Below are 24,280 nucleotides of genomic sequence, written 5' to 3' on the forward strand. Positions count from 1 at the left end.
CTGATGCTCATTGAGATGGTTAATTGTGGGATCATTGTTATTTTAACTTTTTTTCTAGGATTTTTTTTTTCTGTGAAAGAGGTTGGTATTTCTAGATCAAGCTATATTCTCTCCACTTGACTCTTGCACACTCTTACTGTCCCATGCTCCATACAGTATACATAAGCAAACACACACACACACACACGATGCAAAAAAAAAAAAAATACTACTCAGAATATATTCCTTGAGGCTGCCCTGGTAGAGCAGGAAACTAAGTCTCTGCCTGCTAGCACCAGCATCCCATAGCACTGGTTCCTGTCCCAGCTGCAACAATTGCAATCCAATTCTACGCTTGTGACCTGGGCGTCATCTTCAATGTGATCAGTGCAGTGATTTTTACAAAGTAGGCAGTTGTAAGTCCAAACAGTCAGAGTAAAGCCCACAGAGAGGTCTTGGCAGGAAAGGAGGGAGATGCAATAGGAAGGAGAGGGGAAGGAGTGTCGGAGGAGAGGACCACCGTTCTGCAGCTAAAGGGAGCAGCTCTGAGTAGCAGTGGCAGGTAGCAGATGTGCCAGGTCTTGGCACCTGAGATGCCGTGTGGACTGAAACCGAATACCAGGCACAAGCAGAGGGGAGACCGGCTCATGACACACAAAGTTGTCAAGGACTTGGTGAACAGGCCCAGCTTCCAGATTCATGGCAAAATGAGTACTTGGTGGAGTCAGAATCGTGCCATATGAGTGACAAGCATGGTGGTTTTTAGAGCGAAGGCTCTGCTAGGGAGGCCCCAGCTCCACATCTTCCTGGAGGATGATGATGGGGCCAGAAGGGGGTGACCATGTTAGGGAATGACTTAGAGACCAGACAGCTGGGTCTGTGGTACTACAGTCTGCCCACATCACACTGTTCCCGGTGGTGGTCTCTACGGAATTCCAGGGTAGGAGAGGATGGGGACCAACACACAGAGGGACCAACACAGAGCGACTCTTTAATCAGTAAAGTGTTCTCTCAGCTTGAATTTTTTTTTTTTTTACTGTGTTCATTTTCACATTTTTGCTTCCTAAGGAAATTCTGACTCTCTGAGCTGATTTTGACTTTGTCCTCTAGAACACAATTGACTCATTTAAATTCTCTTTCATTATTGCTTTACTTAACCAAGTATTTAAGTTCGTGCTAAACTGCATAATGATTTCCTTTGTTTTGGCTGAAGATCATCCCTGTAGTCTGTGTTTCTTAAGTTCTAATTTTCCTAATTCTAATAAGTAAACCTTTATGTGCCTAGTGCATTTTATAATCTCTAATAATAGCCCTTCTTGATGATTTAAGAATGAAGTGATCCACTGTGGATTATTTATCATGTCAAATATTGTGGAAATCTTGCATCAACTAATGGGCCATGTACAAAACATACATATATACCAGGCATGCTATAAGTGAATATTTAATCTTCCAAGGTATGGAATGTATGGACTTCAAAATGTCCATTCAGGGGCCTGGCGCAATAGCGTAGTGGTTAAAGTCCTAGCCTTGCAAGCGCCAGGATCCCATATGGGCACTGGTTCTAATCCCGTCAGCCTCGCTTCCCATCCAGCTCCCTGCTTGTGGCCTGGGAAAGCAGTGGAGGATGGCCCAAAGCCTTGGGACCCTGCACCCACTTGGGAGACCTGGAAGAAACTCCTGGCTCTTTGCTTTGGACTGGCTCAGCTCCAGCTGTTGCAACAGCCTGGGGAGTGAATCATCGAACAGAAGATCTTCCTCTCTGTCTCTTCTCCTCTGTATATCCTCCTTTCCAATAAAAATAAATCTTTAGAAAAAATGTCCATTTATTCAAAATAGAATTAAAACCTAAGTTCATTTTAATACAGAATTTTAAAAAATCTTTGTTTTTAAACTATTTGATTGGAAAGGCAGATTTACAGAGAGATGGAGATACATACAGAAAGATCTTCCATCTGCTGGATTACTGCCCCAAATGGCCACAATGTCCAGACCTGAGTTGATCCAAAGCCAGGAGCCAGGAGCTTCTTCCGGGTCTCCCTTGTGGGTGCAGGGTCCCGCTGCTTTCCCAGGCCATAAGCAAAGTGCTGGGTGGGAAACGGAGTAGCAGGGACACGAACCGGTGTCCATATGGGATACTGGCACTTGCAGGAGGAGGATTAGGAAAGTGAGCCGTTGCACCAGGCCCTGATAAAAAAATATGTTGAAATTCATGTAGAGATGGTTTTATAATATACATTTTCCCTGAAGTTTTTTTAAACACCTTCACTTGTGGAAAAGTTTGAAAGTCATGTCCTTGCCTAGATGAAGGGCATTAAAAAGGTCTTCTTTTCACATGTACTCATTTGCTGGTTTAGTATTTGAAAGACAGAGATATTCCACCTCCAGACTTCCACAAAATCTGAGGTTGGATCCGGAACTCAAGCCTGGTATGCCATGTGGGTAGGAGACTCAAATTCAGGCACTCGTGTTTGGACTGCACACATCCCACCCACTGCCTTAACAGCTTTACCAGTGCTCACTCCTGCACTGAGACTCTTGTGAGAATAGTCCACAGTCCTACGAGAATTACTTCCATCCTTTCTTAGACTAGTTCCCCCTGTGGGCCAGCTATCTGCAGAGCAAGATTCCAGCGCGTGAAAATCGTGCCCAAGACAGAACAGCGCCACAGCGCGGGCACTCTGGGAGTGCACTTGCTTCTTGGAGCCAAGCAGCAGGTGGTGGAGCCTTTAGCAAACTTCTGCAGCCAGGACTGCCAGCCTGAACTCAGGGCAGCCCTGAGTTGCTCTCTGCTTCCTGGCCTAATTCTTCCCTCTCTGTACTCAGTCTCTCCTTTGTAAACTGGGATGCCCAAGCTAATGCATTGTACAATTTCAGTGAAGTGAGTTAATGCAGGTAAAGCACTTGAACACTGTGCCTGGCATAGACAGCATCGCTGTTGTGGTTGTGCTGACAGTGGTGGTGATCGGTGGAGGACTAGACCTGGATTAAAACAACAAAAACACTGCTTATATACAAGTCAATCAGAGTATAGTTCCACACCACTGACCAATTTTTTATCTTACATTTGCTGTTTTTGAGCATACAAACTATATAAGAAAAGTGTGTATACTTTCATTGTTGCCAGGGAATGTTTTGAGGCAATTGGTAAGGGCTGGGAAACAAAAAACAGGAATGGTAGTAAAAAGTAAAGTAAGTGACTTTTTACATATATGTATACACACACACACACATAAAGCCATGAAACCTACTCCTAAATGACAGTCACCTACATGTCAAGTAGATAATTTGCTGGGGATGGTTCAGAAAATTTCTTAAAACATATCCATAAAAATGAATAAAAGACTTAATATGACTGTTTTTGGAACATGGTGCAACGTTACTATCTTGCCAGCCGCCGCGAGCCACTGACAGCTCTCCGCTTCTTCTTTTGCAGCTTGACTATCTCTGCTGAGTGTCCCATGCAACTTGAAGACTTCCCAATGGATGCCCATGCTTGCCCTCTGAAATTCGGCAGCTGTAAGTTATTTTCACAAGTAAGAGCCATGGATATACTTTTGGGGTCCATTTCACCATATTCTGAGTATGGTACACAATGTGACAGTCTGTTTAGGAAGACCACAGAAAGCTTTGTCCTCACCTGACTTGTTTCTTTGTCTGTAAAATGGGAGCGTGAGCGGTTGATCAACAGACGTCACGGATTGGATAAACTGAGCGGAGACCCTGAGCATTGGGGAGTGTGATCCTTTGACTGTGGCCCCCCAGGTCCTCAGCTAACTGAACTTGTGTTTGTTCACTTCTCAAATTGCAGGTGTTTTACTCTCAGAGGAGCTCCCCATCTACAGTGCATTTTGTTGTGTTTTTATCTTTGTTTTGTTGACCCATTTCTTCTAGAATGTTCCATAAGAACAGCAGTCTTGTTTGTCAGGTTCACAGCGACTGCTCAACATGAACACTTAGCTCTGTAGGAAATATGAGTCGCTCAAACAGGCAAACAAATGACTCAAATCAGAATGAATTAAGTGTGTACATTCCCAGTTCTAGCTGGTGTTCCTGGAGTCCCGCCGTGCCAGCCAGAGTGGTAACACTGACCCCATCACTTCTGTGACATCCAGAGCAGGGTCGGAACTGATGTGCCAGTTCTTCCTGTTTACTACTTATCTCTGCTCCTACTCCATCAAGTGTTCGTGTCTGAAAGCAGAATGTTCTCTTGCAGATGAGACCAAAATTAGACGGTCTTTGATCCTGGCGTTCTCACTCCTTTGCTGAGTGACTTTGAGCAAGATATTTAGCCTACGTTTCTTTGCTCATTTGCAAAATGGATGTTAGCTGTTGTGAGATGTTTTACATTGTCAGGGTAACACCGACTAAAGTGCTCACAAATGTTCATTATCCCTAGCATCATGAAAGTTCACTATATTTAGTTTGCTGACAAAATACATATCTCATTACCATTTTCTTATAGATTATCCCATTGGTTACATAGTGACCCCTTATAAACCTTTTTCCCCCTGTGGTATACGTGTAATGCCCCCTTTTCATTAGTGATTTTAATTTTTTTTGTAGTTTTCTCTTAGCTTAGATACATATTTGATTATTATTTTCCCAAAGAGTTCTCTAGTCTTTATTATTTCCTTTTTGCTATTAAATTTGTGATCAGTTTATACTTCTTTTTGTGATTATGGTTTAAAGTTGAGCTATTTATTTATTTCAAATATTGGCTATGAATTTCACTCTTAATACTTTCTTGTATTCCTTCAGTTTTGGTACGATGTCATTTCATTTTCATTTGTCACAAGGTATCATCTAAATTTCCCTTTAATTTCTTCTTTGACCAACTGATAGTTCAAGTATGTATTATCTAATAGCTGTGTTTGCTTGAACTTTCTAGGTTTTTCTTTCTACTGTTAATTTCAGATTTTATTACATTGTGGTAAGAGATTTTACTTGGAATGACTTTGCTCTTAAATTTATTAAGATTTGGTTTTTAACATATCATGTGGTTTATCCTGGAGATTGTTCTGTGTGCATTGTAAATGCAAGTGTCTTCCATTTGGTAGAATGTTCTGTATGTGTCTGTTAGTTCCATGTTGGTGTGGTTAGACTGAAGCCAGTCCTCTGAGGGCACTGGCACACTGGACATGTGGGTTACCTTTCTTGTTCCGTAGGGCTGATCTGGGAGCTGGGCTTTTTCATCCATTAGCTCTGAACTTAGCCTGAACTAAGCTCAGGGTAAGTACGATAGAGATGTGGACTGTCCTTGGCTCAAGGCCCTTCCTCTGAGTTTGCTAACTCACACTGATGCTGTGTGTATGTATGTGCGTAATGCAGGGTGAGCTACGGATGTAGGTAGACCTTCTACATATTTGCATACCCCAAATGTGGAACTCCCTCTCTGCACTTGACTCCAGCCGTGCTGCTCTGTGGCCCTGTTTCCTTCCTTTCGGTTATTGAAGGCAGAGGGACTGCAGGATCCTATAGGAGCATCCCTGCCTCTGGCTCTGATTCACACTTGGCACAGGAAGCTGTTGCTTGTTTTTCAAGACCCCACCGGTTTCTGCCTGGATTTGGACCCTTTCCAGTGCTTTCAGGGAGTGATTTTTCATAGAGTGTCCAGAGTTAATAGCTATGACCTAAAAGCTGTCGCAGTGCCTTTCCTAAAAGTGATTCCAAGGGTTTCATGTTATACTGCTTCTGTCACTTCAAATGGATTGTTAAAATTAAGAGCGGTAACTGTGTGTGATGAGACTAAAGTCAGGTTGGGTAGAAGTTATTTTTTTCTCCATTATAGAAAGATCAAATTATGCCTTTATTTGGGGGGAGGGGAATAATATAAAAGAAGACAGGGAAGTCATCTGAGTGTCTGGCAGCAAGAAGTCACTAGTGAAAACACTCTGCAATAAGGAAATCAACGGTCGCTTTGGAGGATTAGAAAAAAGATTGATTGAAATTGCTGCCCTGTGTTGAATGTGAGCCTTGTGACTTGTGACAAAAGTCTCTGTAAAGATTCCTACAACTTTTCACCTGCTAATTAATTTCCTTAAAGGAAAATTTGCTGTTCATGTTCCTAGGAGAATTTTAGACTGATGCATCTCTTTCTATATGAAAATTATGCTTTTGATGTGACACAAAGACCCACTTCAAAAGTCTAAGATTGTTGCATTTTATCATTGATTTAGTAAGTGCAAGACAATGGAGTATTTAATGGAAAGGTAGTGGTGTCCAGACAGGCCAACACGAAAGAAGTTTTGATAAAGAGTTATATGACATGATCTTCAACTAAATTATCTCATATCTAACAGTATGCCAACTGAGTTGAATCATTTATCATATTCAAGGTAGAATAGTCATCAGTTAGGATCTCTTCACTTCCTAGATTCCAAGGATTGCTATCAAATTCATAAAATGGTAACAGAAGAAACAACTTTTCAACTCAGTAGAAATCTTGAACTATTTCAAATTTCTTATCATCTCTTATTATATTAGATATTTGGTTCAGATTTGTGTGATTTATTTCTGTTTACTGTTAATCGCATAACTACGATGTATAAAACATTTGAAGAATTTTGTTTCTGTATCGTGTTTGCATTCAGTTGACCTAAAGCAAAAATGTGTGTAATTTTCAGCTTCGCTCGGTTTATGTGGCTTCAGCTCAGTACATAATAATTTTAAGAAATGCTCTGTTGTCTTTCATCTTTGGGATTTACTAAAAATAGATGGTTGGCCAACTTGCTCGCTTATACCATTGGCATCCTTGCATGCAGAGGCTAAATGTGATCACATAATGAGTTTCAAATTACCCAATTCCACAGTTCTCTGCTATTAGGAGACAAAGGAATGCAAATATGTGTCGTTATCCTAATGAGCCACATGCTCTGGTTTCTGTAATGCAGAACTATATTAACAAACATTTCTGTTATGGCTATCACCACTCTCAAAAATATACGCAGATATTGAAGTTTGCCCTATCCTAGAGAAATGTTTCCTAGTCCACTAGGAAATTCTTTGTAGGTGACATCACGGCTTCCATTTTTAAACAGGTGCTTAAAAATATCAAAACTATTAAAAGAAAAAAAAAATCTTCATTTGGGGGGTTCATTTTATTTGTGGAATGATGCATTAAATATTAGATGGAATCATGAGATAACATCTGGGTTTGTTAAAAATAAATCAGAATCGACAGCTTTGTTGGTAGATACCCAGTAGAGAAGATTTCAGGAAACCGACAGTCTCACTCTACTGAGCTATTGGTACATGAGGTCGTGTGGCATTATGCTTCATCCCCAGGATGGAGCAACACACAGCGCAAGTGGGGAAGACTGAGAACGCGGGTATCTGAAGGACCAGACAGTGTAACCTTTGGCATCTTAGAAATGCACTGAAGATTATTTGTTTCATATCTAGGTTTAGGTGGTTTAACAATCACTTTGATGTATTAGCTAATTTTAGATGCTTCTGCCTGCCTACACTTCACAGATTGAAGCCTAATCCCTAATGTAATGGTGTTAGGGACATTTTACTATAAGCAGAGAAACAAGGCCCTTCCCTCAACACATCATTTATGCAATCAAAGACCTAATGTGATGGCCTTGTGGAGTGATGGGATCATGAAGGTGGAGTTCCCATGGGTGAGGTTAGTGCCCAGATAGGGGAGAATCCAGATACAACCATATCTTTCCAGATAGAATAAGGTAGTTCCTATTTTAAAAAATCCTTTAAATGTTATCTTAGTCTGTTCAGGCTTGTGTAATAGACTACTATAAATTAGGTAGCTGGTGGCATAAATATATTTTTCACTCTTCCAGAAGTTTGGAAGAGCAAGGCCAAGGTAGTGACACAGTGGTTGTTTGGGGGAGGCAGCTTGTCTTCTCACTCTGCTTTTCTCATGTGACATAAAGAGAAACGGCTGGCCTGATCAGGCACTTAAGGGCACTGATACGCTTCACTGGCCATCACCCTCATGATCTAACTGTCTGCCCGAGCCTCCACTTTCCAGCACTATCGTTCTAGGAGGTAGGACTTTAGCATGTGAATTTGAGGTGAGAACAAGAACACTCATTCTGTAGTATTCTGTCCTTGGACCCTTCCAGCTCAGGTCCTTCCCACGCATCATCATGCAGGGAGCACAGCAGGCATGGAAGGTCGTGCCCTGCAGCGTGTGTATGTCTAGGTCCTGCAGATGCTAGCAGCCCCTACTTTGCATTCTTTCATTGTTTTATGCTTTTGTTTGCAAGGCTGCCTAATGTCTTTATTCACGAAACATTGGGCCACACCTCTAGTGGCCTCTTCTAGACTTTCCCATTCCCTTGAAAATAAGTCAGTTGAAAATTGTTCAGATCTTTTAAGTGCTGCTGGCTTTCTGATTCCATCTTTAAGTCATTTCTCCCTTCTCACACTTCACTATAAGGAATTAGGTCATTCCTACCACACTTTGCTTAGCAATTTCCTCAGCTAAAATTTTAGTTTCATCTCTTTCAAGAACTGCCTTCCATAAGACGCTAGGACATGAGTGCAATTTGGTCATGTACTTTGCCTCTTTATAACAAGATTTGCCTTTGCTTCTAGTTCCTTCCAATGACGTGTTCTACACTCTTACCTGAGATCTGACTGGAGCAGACTTGGCTATCCCTATTTCTCCAGCTACTTCATCCAAGATTACCTGGTTGTTCTCTAAGAGTATGGAGGCATTCTGTAGAACTCTTCTCTTTCCTTCTAGGCCCTCCTCAAAATTCTGCCTTAAAAAGTCAATTCATGGAAATGTAGAAGAGAAAATCTTAAAGATGTATTTAAGTGAAAGGCAGAGTTACAGAGAGATTACGAAAGAGATTTTTCATGTAGTGGTTCATTGCCCAAATGGCAGGAAGAGCCAGGGCTTTTCCATGAGCTTCATCTGGGTCTCTGCAGGTGTGGCAGGGGTCCAAGTCTTCAGCACTTTTGGGTGCTTTCCAGGAGCGTTAGCTGGAAGTTGGATGGAAGTGGAGCAGCCAAGACTTGAACTGGCACTCATAGGGGATGGTAGTGCTCCAGGAAGTGGCTCTCCTGCTACTCCACAGCACCAGCCCCAATGTAGGATTTCTTTAGATTTTTTCTCAAAGATCCTGCAGCCTCTGTCTAACCCACTTTCAAAACCATTGCCACATTTTAAGGTTTTTATTGCAGTACTGCTCCTCAGTACCAACCTTTTCTTAATCCGTTCAGGTTTCTATTCAATCAAGTGACTTGTACACCGCATTTTACTTCTCACAGTTATGAAGGCTTGGAAGCCCATGATCAAGACACTGAGATTCAGCAACTGGCACGGCCACCACTTCCTGACTCAGCCACAGCCCCTTGTTGTGTCCTCACATGGTGGAAGAGGTGGGGACTTCTCTAGGTCCCTTTTCACAAGGGTACTAATTCTGTTTGTTAGGACTCTACTATTATGACTTAATTACCTCTCAAAGATCCTCCCTACTAATATCAATGTGTAGAAATAATTTTTCAATATATGTACTGTGGGTTGACACTGGATTTAGTCCGTAGCAGTTGCCTGAAGCATTCAGCACTCTGATAGCTGCAGTGAGGAATACAGAAACACGTCAGTGACTTGTTCCCAAGGAGCTGGTGATGGACACATCTAGATAATTGGGTTAAATGTTTTTGTGCAGCTGAAACCCGTTTGGAATTCAGACCGGAAAGCTCGTTTTGCAGGACATGTTTTGACCTGAATCTGGTCGGATTTGAATAGAAGGAGGTGTAAGAGAAACGAGGACAAAGCGCGAATTACCAGCGACTGATTGATGTAGGTGTTGAATGGCAGGAGGAGCCTCCAGTGAAGTAAGCCCATCACAGAAAGACAAATGCTGCATGATTTCACTCGCATGTGAAATCTAGAAGAGCTGACCTCATCGGAATGGAGGAGAAAGGGTTGTTACAAGCGGCTGGCAGGCAGACGGAGGGAGGAGATAAGGGAAGGTGTTGGCAACATGGTACGAAATTTCAGGTTAGATGGAGGGAACACATTTCAATGACCTTCATGGTGTCCACAGTTAATAACAACATACTGGATGTTTCAGAATTGATAAAATGTTTTTACTGTTCTTACCGAATAACAACTTAAATTGGTGAGGTGATAGGTATGATAATTAGCTTGGTTGCATCTTTCTATAATGTATACAAACATCAAAACTTATAAAGCTCCAACTTTGGCTCCCCACTGTCTCTTGCAAAGACCATCAGGGTTACTCTGGAGTCCCGACACACACCAAAAAAAAATTAGATCAGATAGATAGAGACCAGAAAGGAAAGCTTAGAAAAGACAGGAAATAGTCAGCTTGGACTCACATATACCTTACTAGGTAGGACACAAAGATTAGTTACTCCTCACTAAGGTATTGAAGATTTCTACACACATCCCACCTAAAACTGTTCTGTGCCTCAATTGTTAACATATGCCTTGTTAGAGTTATAAGCCTGTTTGGACTATCCTAAAATTCACCAAGTTCAGTTAAATCATGCTTCAATACTATAAGCTGTTAAATATAAAAATGAAAATAGACATGAGACAGCTGAACAGTCCCTATAACCATTTGAAGGTGTATAGCAGCCAGTTGTGTATAAACTAAAACTGAAATGTCAATGAAGTAGTCACAAAATGTGGTTGAGAACCTGCATTTTCTAACATATTGGTCACTCAATACCATGTCAATTAACTCCATAATGTTGTAAATTGTTCTTGAGGTTATGTTGTGGCTTTTCATTGGAGGGGATGATATTCTGCCAGGTGTACTTTCAGACCAGGGATGATCTCCCAAGAAACTGTTGAAACTATCTGGTCAATAAGAGGCTGGACTCTATGCATGGTACATACTTGCAATGAAGGAATCATGACTGGATATGAACTGTACTACTGCAACAATGTGGAAGAATCCATCATGGAGGAGGGTATGGGGAGGGGTTGGGGGAATCCCAGAGCCTATGAAACCGTGTCATAAAATGAAAAAAAAAAAGAAAAGATAAAAGACCAGGAAAGAGGTATAAAAATAAAACAAGAACAGGTTTCACAGAAAATAAAAAGTGAAAATCAAATAATCTCATATATTGGTTATTTTGCCCAAAATATAAAACCAGGAAACAGGAAATTCAGAATGCAGTCTTGGCAGTGGAGCAAGGAAAATGTTGGTGAGTTGTATGCAATGTGGGCCTTGAGAGTTCTGGCATTTATCTCTAAGCAACCTAGGTCTTTGCTACATACATACTTATTCTATTATTTTTCAACAGTTGTAAATACATGTTTGCATATAAAACATGCATAGGTGATAAAATGTGCTTTAGAAAAAGGAATTAGTAGTAACAATATAAGAGACACTTCTGATTTCTCCCTGTGGAAGACAAGCTATAGTTTTGCCTCATGCTGGCTGCTGCAGGAGCTGACTCTCAATACACATGGTTAATTCCCACTACTGGAAGCCCCAGAGCTTATGCCACATGAAGCAAGACCGCCCTGGAGCCTCTCTTTCCAGCTCATCCTCCAAGTCCGGAGGTATTCCAGAGTTTCTCACCTGCAGAGGCACAAGGTTCTGTTCACTGAGAACGTAGGGTCTCTCTTAGCTGCAGTGCCGCAGAAGCTTTTTCAGCCTCCCCCCACATTTTTCACCAGATCTCACTCTCCAGGCGACCTTAAAGCCCTTACATGCGGTGCCATCTACATGCTGGCGATCATCCCCAGCAACTCCACATTTGTGCAACCACTGCCTCCTCAACACGCCCTCCCACGCATCGCTCCAGCAGGCAGTCCCTGAGCTGCTGCTGTCTTGCCAGAGGCCAGGGCCTTCCTGATCTGGCTGTCTTGGTGAGCGCAGAAACCTTGTCTCACAGCTCACGTGGCATTCATTAACCAACAAGAGCAGGCTTACCTTTAGCATCCATCCCTAATTCCTTCTCTCTTTTTACCACTGCTGCCTCTGACTGATCATTTCAGTGTCACCTTTTCCTTTATGTCCTCTGACTACGTAGCATTTTGTTCTCCTTCCTTGGCTAATGTGCCAATTAGAACATGGCATGTATTCACTTAAAGGTCATTTCCAGAACCCCTCCAGCCCCCTCAGAAGCAAAGGCAAAGGTCTTATGGCCTTGAGGCGTCATTTTATCAGGTGTCCCCTCTGTCCTCTTCTCTGCCGTGTCTCACTGCGTGTTGGACGTGTCTTCGGGCATCTCGGCTGTTCTCTTGCCTCTCGACTTTCACACCTGCCCTTCCCTTTGCCTACGAGGATTTGCCTCCTAAGGACCACTGGGCAGCTCCCCCACATCCTTTGGGAGATGAGAATGATGTGACCATCTCTTTTAAGACGGAACCTTTTCCTCCTTCCTAACTTGTGTTTCTCAGTTACTGTTGCCTTGCACATATTACATGTCTTACAGACAGTATTTATCTTCCTCCTGGGAAAAGTTCAACTTGTTTTCTGTGATGCCTGTTTTGCTTATCTGTTGTTATCATGGCAAGTCATCAGAAGCTTAGCAATTTCAATTAGTGTATCTTTTACCCCACAAAACGTTTACCCCACAGTTTTGTGCATTCTACAACCCAGGGCTGAGCTGATTGCTCTGCTCTGCATCTCATAAAACCAAAATCAGTGTCAGCAAAGGTACATCCCCATCTAGAGCCTCCAGAGCATTGGTTGTGAGGCTCATGTAGGTGGTGGAATCCACGTGCATGTGACTGTGGAATGGCATTCCTTGTTGGCTGGCTAGCTGTCCCCTAGAGATCATTCTCACCTCTCAAGGACTCCTGATTGTAGAATGCATCACCTTTCTATTCTGCACGGTGCCTTTGGTCTCCTGTGATACCAGGAGGCGCACGTTCTGTCTGCCCTGCCACCCTCTCACTCAGGACAGTGCCATACACACTTGTCTGCTGCTGTAAGTGCTCCCCCCACGTGTCATTATGTGAGCCATGCAGTCTCAGCAGAGCCCTCAGGAGCAGGGGCTCTGATCATCGCATCTGCAGGTGAAGGAATGCACAGAGAATAAGTGACGTGCCTGGATCAAAGGTTTAGAATAGACCCAGGCATTCTGGAATCTGAGCTGGTGCTCTCCTTGGCTTCCTGCCACACACTCTAAAATTACATTTCAGGAACTCCAAGCACTGCCTTCAGAACATGCAAACGTTTTGGAATGGGATGGAAGGATCCTAACCCTGATGGCTTCTGATGTGACCACTCTACACTACTCCTTAGGTCATGAAGACCGACTTTCCAAACTTTCCCATTCTCTCTGGTGTTTCATCAAAATCTTTGGTTTTCCAAGACTGGGGACAGTTCAGTGTTTATAATACTCTATTCCCTCCCCCTGCAGATGCATACCCCAATTCTGAGGTTGTCTATGTCTGGACCAATGGCTCCACCAAGTCTGTGGTGGTGGCAGAAGATGGCTCCAGATTGAACCAGTATCACTTGATGGGACAGACAGTGGGCACAGAGAACATCAGCACCAGCACAGGTAAGAGCAACCAGGTGCCTGCAGACACCCCCCTGTGGAGGAACTCAAGGCTTCTGACGCCATTCTGCACCAGCCACATCCTCACCCTGCACTGGCCAGCTGTGCTTCCCTCTGCGACCTGGGATTCAGCTGTTGAGTCTGACCAGAAGCAGTGCTTCCTGTCAGCCCTCTTCCCCACCCCCAGCACACAGAGGCACCAGCTGCTGCAGCTGGCAGCATTAAGAGGGATGTGAGCCATTAATCTGCAGAGCATTTGCCATCCTGTGAGCAGGCCCTACCTGGAGGCTGCATGGACCTGCTTATGTAACAAACCTGTCCACACTGCTGACACACAGGACAGTCACTGCAGAAAAAGGAATGGCTTCCTGCAAGCACTGCCTATTTCCTGCCCCCCTGCCTCCTGTTCTGACCATTTCAGAGCAGATTTCCCTGGGGTTGAATTTGGGAAAGCACAACACAGCAGCATCAAAGGAATTGCCGAAGTGGGACCAAGAAGAAATCTCTCAAATCCAAAGTGAAGATGGGGTGGGGGTGGAAGATCAAAGGAGCAGGATGCATTTGACCTGCTTAGCTTGCAAGCCACAGTCAGATGCCTCCAGGCCCAGTCCAGGTGGTCACAGGGTGCTGCTGGGAGTGGAGTAGGGGCTTTCAGAGCTTCAGAAAATCTATATTACAGAAAAGAGAGGCTCTGGTAGCAGAGGGGCATTACGAGCCCCAGAGGCTGTCTGCAGGGAGCCCCCCTCCATCAGTATCGCTGATGTCAGCATGCCCCCAAAACACACAGGATATATAGCGCACCTCTGCCTCTTCTGACACAGGCACCTGCGTGTCCGTGTGTGCTGGGCATCGCAGAGGGCTAGAAGAGACACTGGGAAAACAGCATCTCCATTTGGTTACCAAGATAAAGGAAGAGGATGAGAGCCAGTGGCCGGGTTTTCTGGAAAGGAGGGTAGAGGTGGCACAGCAGAGACTCGGAGTGAAGAGCTAAGGTACTAACAGAAGGTGTTACAGTTCACAGTGGGTGCATGTCTCTAGAAATTTACAACCAAGATTTCTACCTCTATTTATATTCTAAAAAGGCAATCTTCTGAAAAAAAAAAAAACACACACGATTTTGCTACTCCAAACCAGGAAACAAAATGCGCAACAATAACAAAATCAGCGAAACAGATGAAATCAATTCAGATCCTACTGTAAAGAAATTCCATTTCTTCCAATGTAAAGCTCCGGTCCTAGCTACTAACCATGCCCCCACCCTCTTGATCCTGTTTCTCAAGCTCGTATTGAATGCTGCCCTCACTGCTGTCGCACGCGCTCTGTGTCTGAGGGAAAATGTGCACTTTCACTGGCCCCTTTTCTGTGTAAGAGCAGATTTTGCACCATGTGATTGTGGTGGGTTTCTAGACGCAAACATGTGATTTGTCATGTATAAAGACTCCCAGAGAAGCAGCCACAAGACGGCCTTGCTAAGCCTTGGTCTTTGTTTCTCATGGTAAACACAGGGGTCACATCATGAGCTCGCAACACACCAACACTCTGTCCGTGCGGCCAGAACACTGCTCCCCAGATCCACAAGCCCTCACCAGGAAACTCTTTTTCCCCCATGTTCATGCGCATGCCAACTCCCTGGCCATACCGTCTATTTCTTGCAGTTCAGCCAAAGGATTGCTGTCCTCACGGCAGCTCAGCTATGCCCATGTGTCTCAGAGTATTCTTTCCAGGGGCTCATGCTCAAGTAACTCGGAGGCGATGCTGGATCGATCATTCCCCAACCCCTTGGCCATCACTCTGCCCACCTTAGCTCCTTACCAGTTAACCATCAGGACAGCATTGTTCTCAGCGATGAATGGGAGGTCCCCACTTGCTTTCCACACAGCCAAGCAGATCCAGAGAAGGCACTGGGGCATTGCTCAGGAAATGGTCCCAATTTCAGAGGCCAGAGGTTGTGTGCCTCTGGTGAGTGGCCAAAAGGAAAGTTGTTAAGATTGGTGACCTTCTGAGCTGCTGCCCCTCTCCCTCCACCCTTTTTCAGGTAGGCACACAGCCTATCACTTAGCGCCCTAGGCCGGGAACAGGAACGGAACCCGTCTTCCCACAACAGGGCATTCTGATATCCTGAATTCTGAGGATCCTAAATCCTGAAATCCTGATTGCAGTAACAGGCGAGGGGGCGTGGGGAGCATGGGACAGATTGTGACAGGGATTAGTAAAAACACACAAATCTGATTTTCCCCCAGGAAAAGCAGCCACCAGTAAAGGCTCTTCAGAGGCTGTGGTTGCACAATTTGTGTATAAAATGACCATTATGGAAATCACACTTCCGGTTCCTCCTCTGTTTAACCCAAAACAAAGAATCAAGAATCATCTAAAAGGTGGAGTGAAAGGGGAGTTCCCTGATGGTCCTCTAATCCAATGAGCCAGTGGCCTGAGACGAGATGACTGACTGTAATTTGCTTGTCCACAGGTGAATACACAATCATGACAGCTCATTTCCACCTGAAAAGGAAGATTGGGTACTTTGTCATCCAGACCTACCTTCCCTGCATAATGACTGTGATCTTATCTCAGGTGTCCTTCTGGTTGAACCGAGAATCAGTTCCTGCCAGGACAGTTTTTGGTGAGTGTCCTCAAACCAGTCCTGGGCCATGATGTTTTGTGAATGGTTCTTACCTTCTGCCAAAGCTGGAGCAACACCATCAAGCTTCTAGTGCTGCCTCTCCATTTAGTGACCTCAGACGTCAATAGGCCAGTTAGTTAAGCAATTTATGTAAAGGATTATGATTCAGAATTCTTCTAAAAGTAGTGGAGAAAGAAATAATACAGATCTGCTTGATAATAATTTCCACTGAAAGGACTGTTTTTTGTTATTTTGAGACTTGGAATTTCCAGCCTGTATCTGTCTTATATGAGATTTCTGCTGTAGTATTTTCACACCTCTCAGAAAACACTGCTTTGTTATTAGGCAGTTTCCTCTGAAATATGCATGCCATTTTAAAATTAACCACCAAGTGGCAGTGAATGCATTGCTTATAATTTGAAGGCTGTGAATTAAAAACACATAAACACACTGACAGTCATGTAGCTGGCCTTCTGTGTCCACTAACATGGACTCAGCCAACCACATATCCAAAATATTGGGAAAAAATTGTGTCTCTACCAAACAAGATGCATTTTCTTCCTTGCTGCTATTGTCTAAGTGTTACAGTGTAGCAGTTCTTTACACATCACTTACATATTAGTTATGAATAATCTAGAGACCGTGTAAAGCATATAGGAGATCACGCACAGGTTATTTGCAAATTCTATGTCATTTTGTTTTGGAAAAGGGAAGAAAGGATGACGGTGATGGCTCTTTTCTCACATGAAGATTTCCACACAGACAAATTAGCGAGCAAAGCAAGACTTATTAGCAGTTGGGAGGGGGAGCTCCAAGAGAGGAAAGACCTGAAAATGTGATTGGAATGGAATGTTTTAAGCACAACTTGGGGCAAGAAAAAAAAATAGCAGCTAATAAGCAATTAGAAGGTAGGGACAAAATTCAAAGGGCCTGCTCCAAAAGCCATCAGAACATCGTGATTCAAGCTAAAACCTCACAGGGCTACAGCCACTGACTCCCTGGAAACCCAGAGGAGAGAATCAGCTAAAAGCAGCTTTTGGGAGGAGCAAGCACTTTGCTCCCTTTTATTAGGGATCTCATTGCTTTCTTGTTATTCTCCTGATGAAACTGAAAATGTTCAGGGCAGAAGCAACTGTCTTGTATACTTCCATTTATTCCAAAAGGGACCCTAGCTCTATTACTTGATCTAACTCCTTAAAGGCTCATTGAAGGGGACTGAACCTCTGCAGATATTGGATTCCTTGAGGAGTTCTGGAACTCATCCCACATTTATATCAAGAGATATTACATATAATAAGAACCTGGGAAAACAGCATTTTACATCACTAAGACATACCCTATGTTTGGAAAGATCTTGCCCAGGAGATTCACTCAGCACAACAAACACGCAGAGGGACATCTTGCAGTTCAGTTTCCTCAAGGTCAAGATGAGATGCTAAGGCAGTTACACACTTGTAATAACAAATGTCTTTCTTATCTGTAAAGTGTGATTCATATGTGAACTCTTGCTGTAACCAAGAGTGGGGCATTTCTTCTCTGCCAAGGATCATTTGAATATTTATAACAGCAGTCGTGGGCCGTACAAAACTATCAACTTCAGAATGAGCTTGCTTTACATTCATTGTATTTCTAGTCCCACTTGCCTTGGTAGGGCCAGACCATATGACTTCAAGCGTCTTACATAGCCCACAAGCTAGGTGTCGCCCACCTCTGCTAGGGGTAGATGTTCACTTGCACTTTATCTGCGTGCTCTCCCGGTATGTGTGGGTTCAGGGATCCAGGGGTTTAACAGTTGATTGAGCCTGGAGTGTTCCCATCGTTGCACTGCCTCCAACCATACATTCCTGCCGTGTCTAAGCCTCAGGGGATGTGGAGGTTGCTGATGGGGTAGCAGTGTTCCTCATTAGGGAAAACTCTGTTTTTATATGAGTTAATTGACATAGATACCTTTGGAGAACAATGTTGAGTGAAAACCAAAAGTGGCTTTGTCCGCCAGCAACATTATGTTCCCATGTATGCTGTGCTATGCTGGCTTCCTAGGGCTGGCATAACAAAGGGCAAAACTCTTTTCTGCCCGAAATACACACATGCATTCCTTGCAAGTCAAACTGAGCAAGGAAGAAGTAAGGTTATCATGCACAAGCAAGCTCCATGGCGTGAGAGTCCAGCAGACCTTGGCATGATAAAGGATTGTCTTATGTGTCAGTTGGTGAATTTTGCTCTGTTCCTAAACACATCTAACTTCTTAGTCTTCTCACTCATGAAATAGGCGTGAGGATCCCATGCAGAAGGAAATCTAGATGAGAACCGGATGCTTAGTAGATGCCTGGCAGGTAGATTACAGTCTGTCAGTCCTGGGGACGTAATCTTTACAAGGGATCCAGCTGTGGCCACGTGTCCACTGCAGTTTGCACAGAGGCCACGAGAATTCGTCCTGGAAGCTTTGTGGAGCCATTGTTCTCTTAGCCTGAGATTCAGGGATGGTACTCCTTTATACTCCAGCTCCCAGAAACCTACAGGTTAGATTTATCTTAGGAAATAAAGTATCTCCTCTGCTCGTGTGTAGCCTGCTGCAGACACACCACTTCTTTTAATACATCTTACATTGAATATCAACTCTTTGCTGAGTGCAAACAAGTGAGGAAATTGATATGCAGAAACCCATCCAAATCCTTGGCTCTGCAGAGTTTACAGGATAGGTGAGGGAGACAATCATGACCCATGCAACAGGCAATATTTTCAATTTAATGAATATGTTCCAGGCTGTGAGAGAACTTTGAGGTCTGAAGGTGCTGGTTAGGGTTCCAATAACCAGTTCTTAGCTTTCTTTCTGTCACATTCAGTCTTGGATACCAACACTGACCCTGTTCCCATTTCTGACTCTCTCCCCATCTGACCGTTGCAGGAGTAACCACAGTGCTGACCATGACGACTCTGAGCATCAGTGCTCGGAACTCTCTGCCCAAGGTGGCTTATGCAACCGCCATGGACTGGTTCATCGCCGTGTGCTACGCTTTTGTGTTCTCTGCACTCATCGAGTTTGCCACGGTCAACTATTTTACAAAGAGAGGCTGGGCATGGGATGGCAAAAAAGCCTTGGAAGCAGCCAAGATCAAGGTATTGCCTTTGTTTTCCTCCTCTCCCTTCCTTTCAGATGCCGTTGAGAGAGAAAACATGTCTGATTACACGTTCAAACATGGGACCAGATGTTTTTCCTCCATGCCTATCTCACAACATTTCCCATATACTCAAGAATCTACAAAGTCTCTTTTTTTTTCACAGCAGGACACTTTTCCAATTTATTTCGAGTCACCAACTTTATTCAAGCCAAAGGTTTGATGTTCTGTGAATGACTTGAGCTTATTTCGATTCAAGTCTAATTTTTGCAAACGTAACCCCTTTCTCTTCAGGGACCACTTGTCCAGTTTCTAATTGTACAATCCATTCTGCTTGTTCTTTCGCCATGTCGCTGTGCAGCATGTCTTCTTCAAGGTCATGAAGAGGCACATTAATAGAAGCAGCGCATCGACAAAACGTATCCAATCTCACTGACTAAGTGCTTTAGCCCGTTTAAATGATATCCGTGAGTTATTGTGAAAAGTGCTACTCTATTCAAAATAATTAATCATCAATTATTTAAAACATGATCTGTGCCTAAGTCTAAGGAACACTTGAAGAAGTTGCATAAGCATACAAATTGAATCATTTCCTTGGGGAGGTAAGAGAGCATACATGAATAGGATATAAATTAGCATATGATAACCTGACACTTACATCATACATAAAACAAATAAGCATATTCTTTGTGCTGAGAAAAGAGGAGGTTACAATCATCACGGCAGATTTCAAAGTATAACTTCAACTGTCCTTCAGAAAAACCAGCATGAGGGGTCCTGTAAGTCTGCATAGGTAATATGTGTCCTGCCTTCTCCACCAGCATGTACAAGCCAGCAGTAGAAAACGGGGCATTCTGCTTCCATGCAGTCTTTTAGACTTGGTCCTGCTGTTTACGATCTCATGAAAAGTCAGAGGTTGTGACCTGACCTTGCCTGACCAGCTCTTCCCAACTCCATGCCTTAGTGTCATTCATGTACATCCACTTTTTGTCCAATGTACCAGTTGGAGGAAGGCCTGGCAGGGTCACCCTCTCATGGAAGAAAGAAGAGGGGAGCTTCAGAGAAAAACTGTGACAATGAGGACCTTGACTGTGTAGGCATTGTTAATTTTCCAAGATCTATTTCTGCAGTATCAGTCAGCCTCCTACTCAGTAGGGTAACACTATTTTATTTCACGTGCACTTTGCATCTATCTGACAGTCTGATGTGCCTACCTTGAGGTCCGTTGCTTCCACCTTTGCAGGGCTTGTTCTGGAAGGTGGGCTGAATGAAGCAAGAGTGATCTGACATCAGTGAGGGTTGGTGTGGAAGCCAGGAGACATTTGTAGGGACAGTGGATCCTCAGATGGAAGGTTCCTAACTAAATTGTTTGGACTTGATCCTACACATGAAGAAGTCAAGAAGGTTATTTATATGGAAAGGATCAAGAATTATGTCTGAAGGAAAAGGGTCCCCATTACCCAGACCTGTAACACTGGAAGGCAAATTGTTGCTAGCTGCTTGTGTCTTAGAACACTGCATCATGGTTAGTTGGAGTTAGCCAACTTTACAATAGAGGAGCAATTGAAAGACTAACATAATTAGGTTTTCAAGTTCATGTCTATGAATCTAGGAAGGAAGTAAAGACAGATGAAAAAAATCTAGAACTTACTAAGTCATCAGACAGTGTTGCTTGCCGGTATGTTGTCAGTCACTGCATTCACATTTGACCTACTGTTGTTAATAATACAGTTGCCATAGCTCTGAGCTGATAACTGGATGAAGAAGAGAGGGTAAAGGTAATATGAGGTGTCTAATCCCCCACAGCAGTACTTTCCAGCATAAGCAGTGTGCCTTAGTCTTGTTAAGTTCAAGATGCTGTTCCATTCCCTTGGAAGGCTGTGATGCTAGGATTTCATCCGTTATTCCGGAAAGGCTCCATGCAGTGGAAGCATCAGTTATCCAAGCGAGGACATCAGGTGGTCAGACTCAGATGTGGATAAGCAAGGTTGGGTTAGGCCCCTCATGCAAATAGACAGCTGCTTAGAAGTAGAAAGAAGTTGAAGCATAGAACTATATTCACCATTGCTCTAGGCTGGCAACTTCAAAAGAAAACACCAGGTCATCATTTAGGATGCAAACATAGTTTTCTGGGATGAATACCTGGAAATGGAAAGGGAAGGCTATGAGATCTGATAGAGGGAGGTGTTAAACCAGGCACAGTGAAGCACTGGCTTATCCAACAAGGAGCTTTGGAACAAACATTTTAGGCCAAAGTGCCCTGAAATTTGGACAATAGCTGAAACTTATACTTCTGCCTTGTTGGTCTCCATATGGTTTCCTGTAGGAAGGGCTTGCCTCAGGTCAAGATGTTTTGCAGCAGAAGCAGTCCTTGAAGGAGCTACCAGCCATACTGCCTAAAGCTGAGCAACCAAGTCTCCCCGAGGGAGGACTAGGGAAACACCACTGTGACTCAAGGGAGCCCTGCTCCTCCGAGGCTCACCCAGCCCAAGTGAAAACACTCCTTCTGAAGTGCTAGCTCGTTCTCAGGCTGTGTCATCACCTTCTCTCTCCATCATCTCCACCTATTGGTCCATTCCCTTGTCTGCAATCTATTCACCAGTCCCTCTTATTTTCGATGAATTCAAAATGAATTTCAGATAATAGCATATTTCTTACTAAATAGATTAGCACGAATATTATGAACTAGAGTTCCATTTTGGCTTATGGTTATTTTTGATGCAAAATTTACACAGCGATTACACCCATCATGTGGAGATTTGGCAGACATTCACAGACACCTGGGTACTCCAGGTTTCCAGCTAGAGAGCAACCACAGCTTCCAGAACATTCACCATGAAACCCTTTGGGCACAGCTTCTCACCGTCTCTGTGCAAATATAACCACTATTCTTTTTCCAGAATACGTTTTCTTGCCTGATATAGAATTTCCTATCCAAGAGAAAGGAAAACATGTCATGAAAAAATTTATGCAAGAATATTCGTAACTGCTGAACTGATCATAGTCAAGATTACATAGTCAGTAGCACAGTTAGCCATCAGTAAAAGAATAAAGAAAATTTGGAGTTTTCATACACAGAAATGCTCCTGACTATTCCAAAGAATGGGTTACCAAATATAGGCCAAGATACAAACGAGTCTAAGAAGTGTTATGTTGAGTGAAAAACACCTTACCCCAAGGCACACAAATGGCATAAAGACTTTAATCATCCTCTTTATTTTAAATTTTTCCTACAGGGAAGTCCTTCAAATTCCCTTGTGTTTGCATCTATTACTCCCTCCTATCAGTGCTTTAAAGGTGCAGAAATGATGTCTGCTCTGTGGTGTAAGACAACCGTTGAGCCAGTGTAAGCTAGGTTACACTAATGTTAATATCAGCAATGGCATTTTTCTCATTCCCTGGCTGTTGGCTGGGTGGAAAGTCTAGGCAGAGTGGGCATTGGGCATAGCAGCTGCGTCACTGCTTGGGTGACCCACATCCCCACCAGATACCTGGTTCGAATCCTGGCTCTTCTGCTTCTGATCCGGCTTCCTGTTCATGCACATCCAGGGAGGGGGCACAGAATGGCTCAAGTGCTTGAGTTCTCCTTCCACCTGCCAGGAGACCCAGTCTGAATTCCAGGCTCCTGGCTTTTGGACACAGCTGTGGCTTTAAGGGCATTTGGAGAACAAAGCAGGGGATGAGGTATTTCTTTCTGTCCATATATCAGTCTACCTCTGCCTGTCCAATTAGAGAAAAATAAATGAATTTTAGAAACAATGTCTGTGGAGGACCAAGCACCCTTTCCCAGGAACAAGCTGAAGTTTCTCAATGTCCTTTGACGCACACCTTTCATTCTCACCCTGTTTTGCAGAAAAAGGAGCGTGAACTTATACTAAATAAATCCACAAACGCTTTTACTACTGGAAAGATGACCCACCCCCCCAACATCCCAAAGGAGCAGACCCCGGCGGGAATGTCAAACCCATCCTCGGCCTCAACAAAAGCTTCTGAAGAGAAGACTTCCGAGAGCAAAAAGACTTACAACAGCATCAGCAAGATTGACAAAATGTCTCGCATTGTGTTCCCAGTCTTGTTTGGCACTTTCAACCTGGTTTACTGGGCGACGTATTTGAATAGGGAGCCTGTGATTAAAGGGGCTGCATCTCCAAAATAACCCGCCATTGCTCCCAAACTCTGAGACAGCCATACTTCTAGCAGAGCGGTACCTGGCAGAGGCTGAGCTGAGAAGGACTCTTCACAGTTGAACGCTATCCTTCAGGAAATTTTTGCATGTTTAATAATATGTACAAGTAATCTTGCCTTGATGTTTCTATGTGTAACTTCACCTTGATAACTAAAGTGAACGACTTTCTAGAAAAAGAGGAGACATTGACTCTGACACTCAGATGCTCAGTATCTTAAATTGATAGTTTACAAACAAGATGAGTCTATTTTTCACTGTTCCAAGAGTTACCTACCAAGTTTTTATACTCCAAAAAGTCATTTCATACGAATTTTCCCAGCAAATAAATATTTTAGGAAACGCTCCATGATTATTACTTGATGAACAACTGCAAGAGACGAAAAACACAACGAGCACACTTTTCATTAAAAGGAAACACTGGACATTTATGTTCAGAATTAATGGCCTTTGATAATTCTGTTCTGAAATTAGAAAAGCAGTGCATGGTCTTATGTTAAACAGTAGAATAGGCAGCAGTGATGCAGGCACATTTAATAGCAGAACTACACAGTATGCCAGATGGACAGGTAAAATATTTCTCTGAGGAAAAAATTAACTGCTTTAAAATTGCTTTTTGTTGTTTCTGAAAAAAAAAATTATTTTTTTCCTGCCTCACCCCATCCTCTCTAGTAGCTCGACAATGACCAAGGAAGGGAAATGTTAAAGATTAGCTTGCGGTTCTTGGCCCTTGGCCTGAGCAGTCATGGTCTCCAAAGAATCACACCTCTCTCGCCAGCGTGTAGTGCTTCAGTGGTGAGAAATTGTGAGTTCATTTTTACTTTATTTCCTTGTATGTATTTCATGATTGACTTATTGCTGTTGGCTTTTGTATATGAATCCTAAATGTTCATTAAAAAATAAAGGGAA

General features: G+C 43.3%; 1 protein-coding gene across 1 annotated transcript in view; it reads left to right on the forward strand.

The window, feature by feature from the left end:
- Positions 1–24,280, forward strand: part of GABRA5 (gamma-aminobutyric acid type A receptor subunit alpha5) — a 53,933-nt gene extending 29,653 nt beyond the window's left edge. Inside the window, exons 6-10 of the mRNA XM_040968787.1 lie at positions 3,416–3,498; positions 13,312–13,455; positions 15,920–16,072; positions 18,978–19,189; positions 23,042–24,280. Of these exons, the coding sequence (XP_040824721.1) occupies positions 3,416–3,498; positions 13,312–13,455; positions 15,920–16,072; positions 18,978–19,189; positions 23,042–23,344 (895 nt within the window). The 3' untranslated portion in view covers positions 23,345–24,280. The remainder of the gene's footprint in view (positions 1–3,415; positions 3,499–13,311; positions 13,456–15,919; positions 16,073–18,977; positions 19,190–23,041) is intronic.

This window comes from Ochotona curzoniae, unplaced genomic scaffold (assembly GCF_017591425.1).
Source record: "Ochotona curzoniae isolate NIBS_2020 unplaced genomic scaffold, NIBS_Ocur_1.0 scaffold_4701, whole genome shotgun sequence".
Classification (NCBI taxonomy): Eukaryota; Metazoa; Chordata; class Mammalia; order Lagomorpha; family Ochotonidae; genus Ochotona; species Ochotona curzoniae.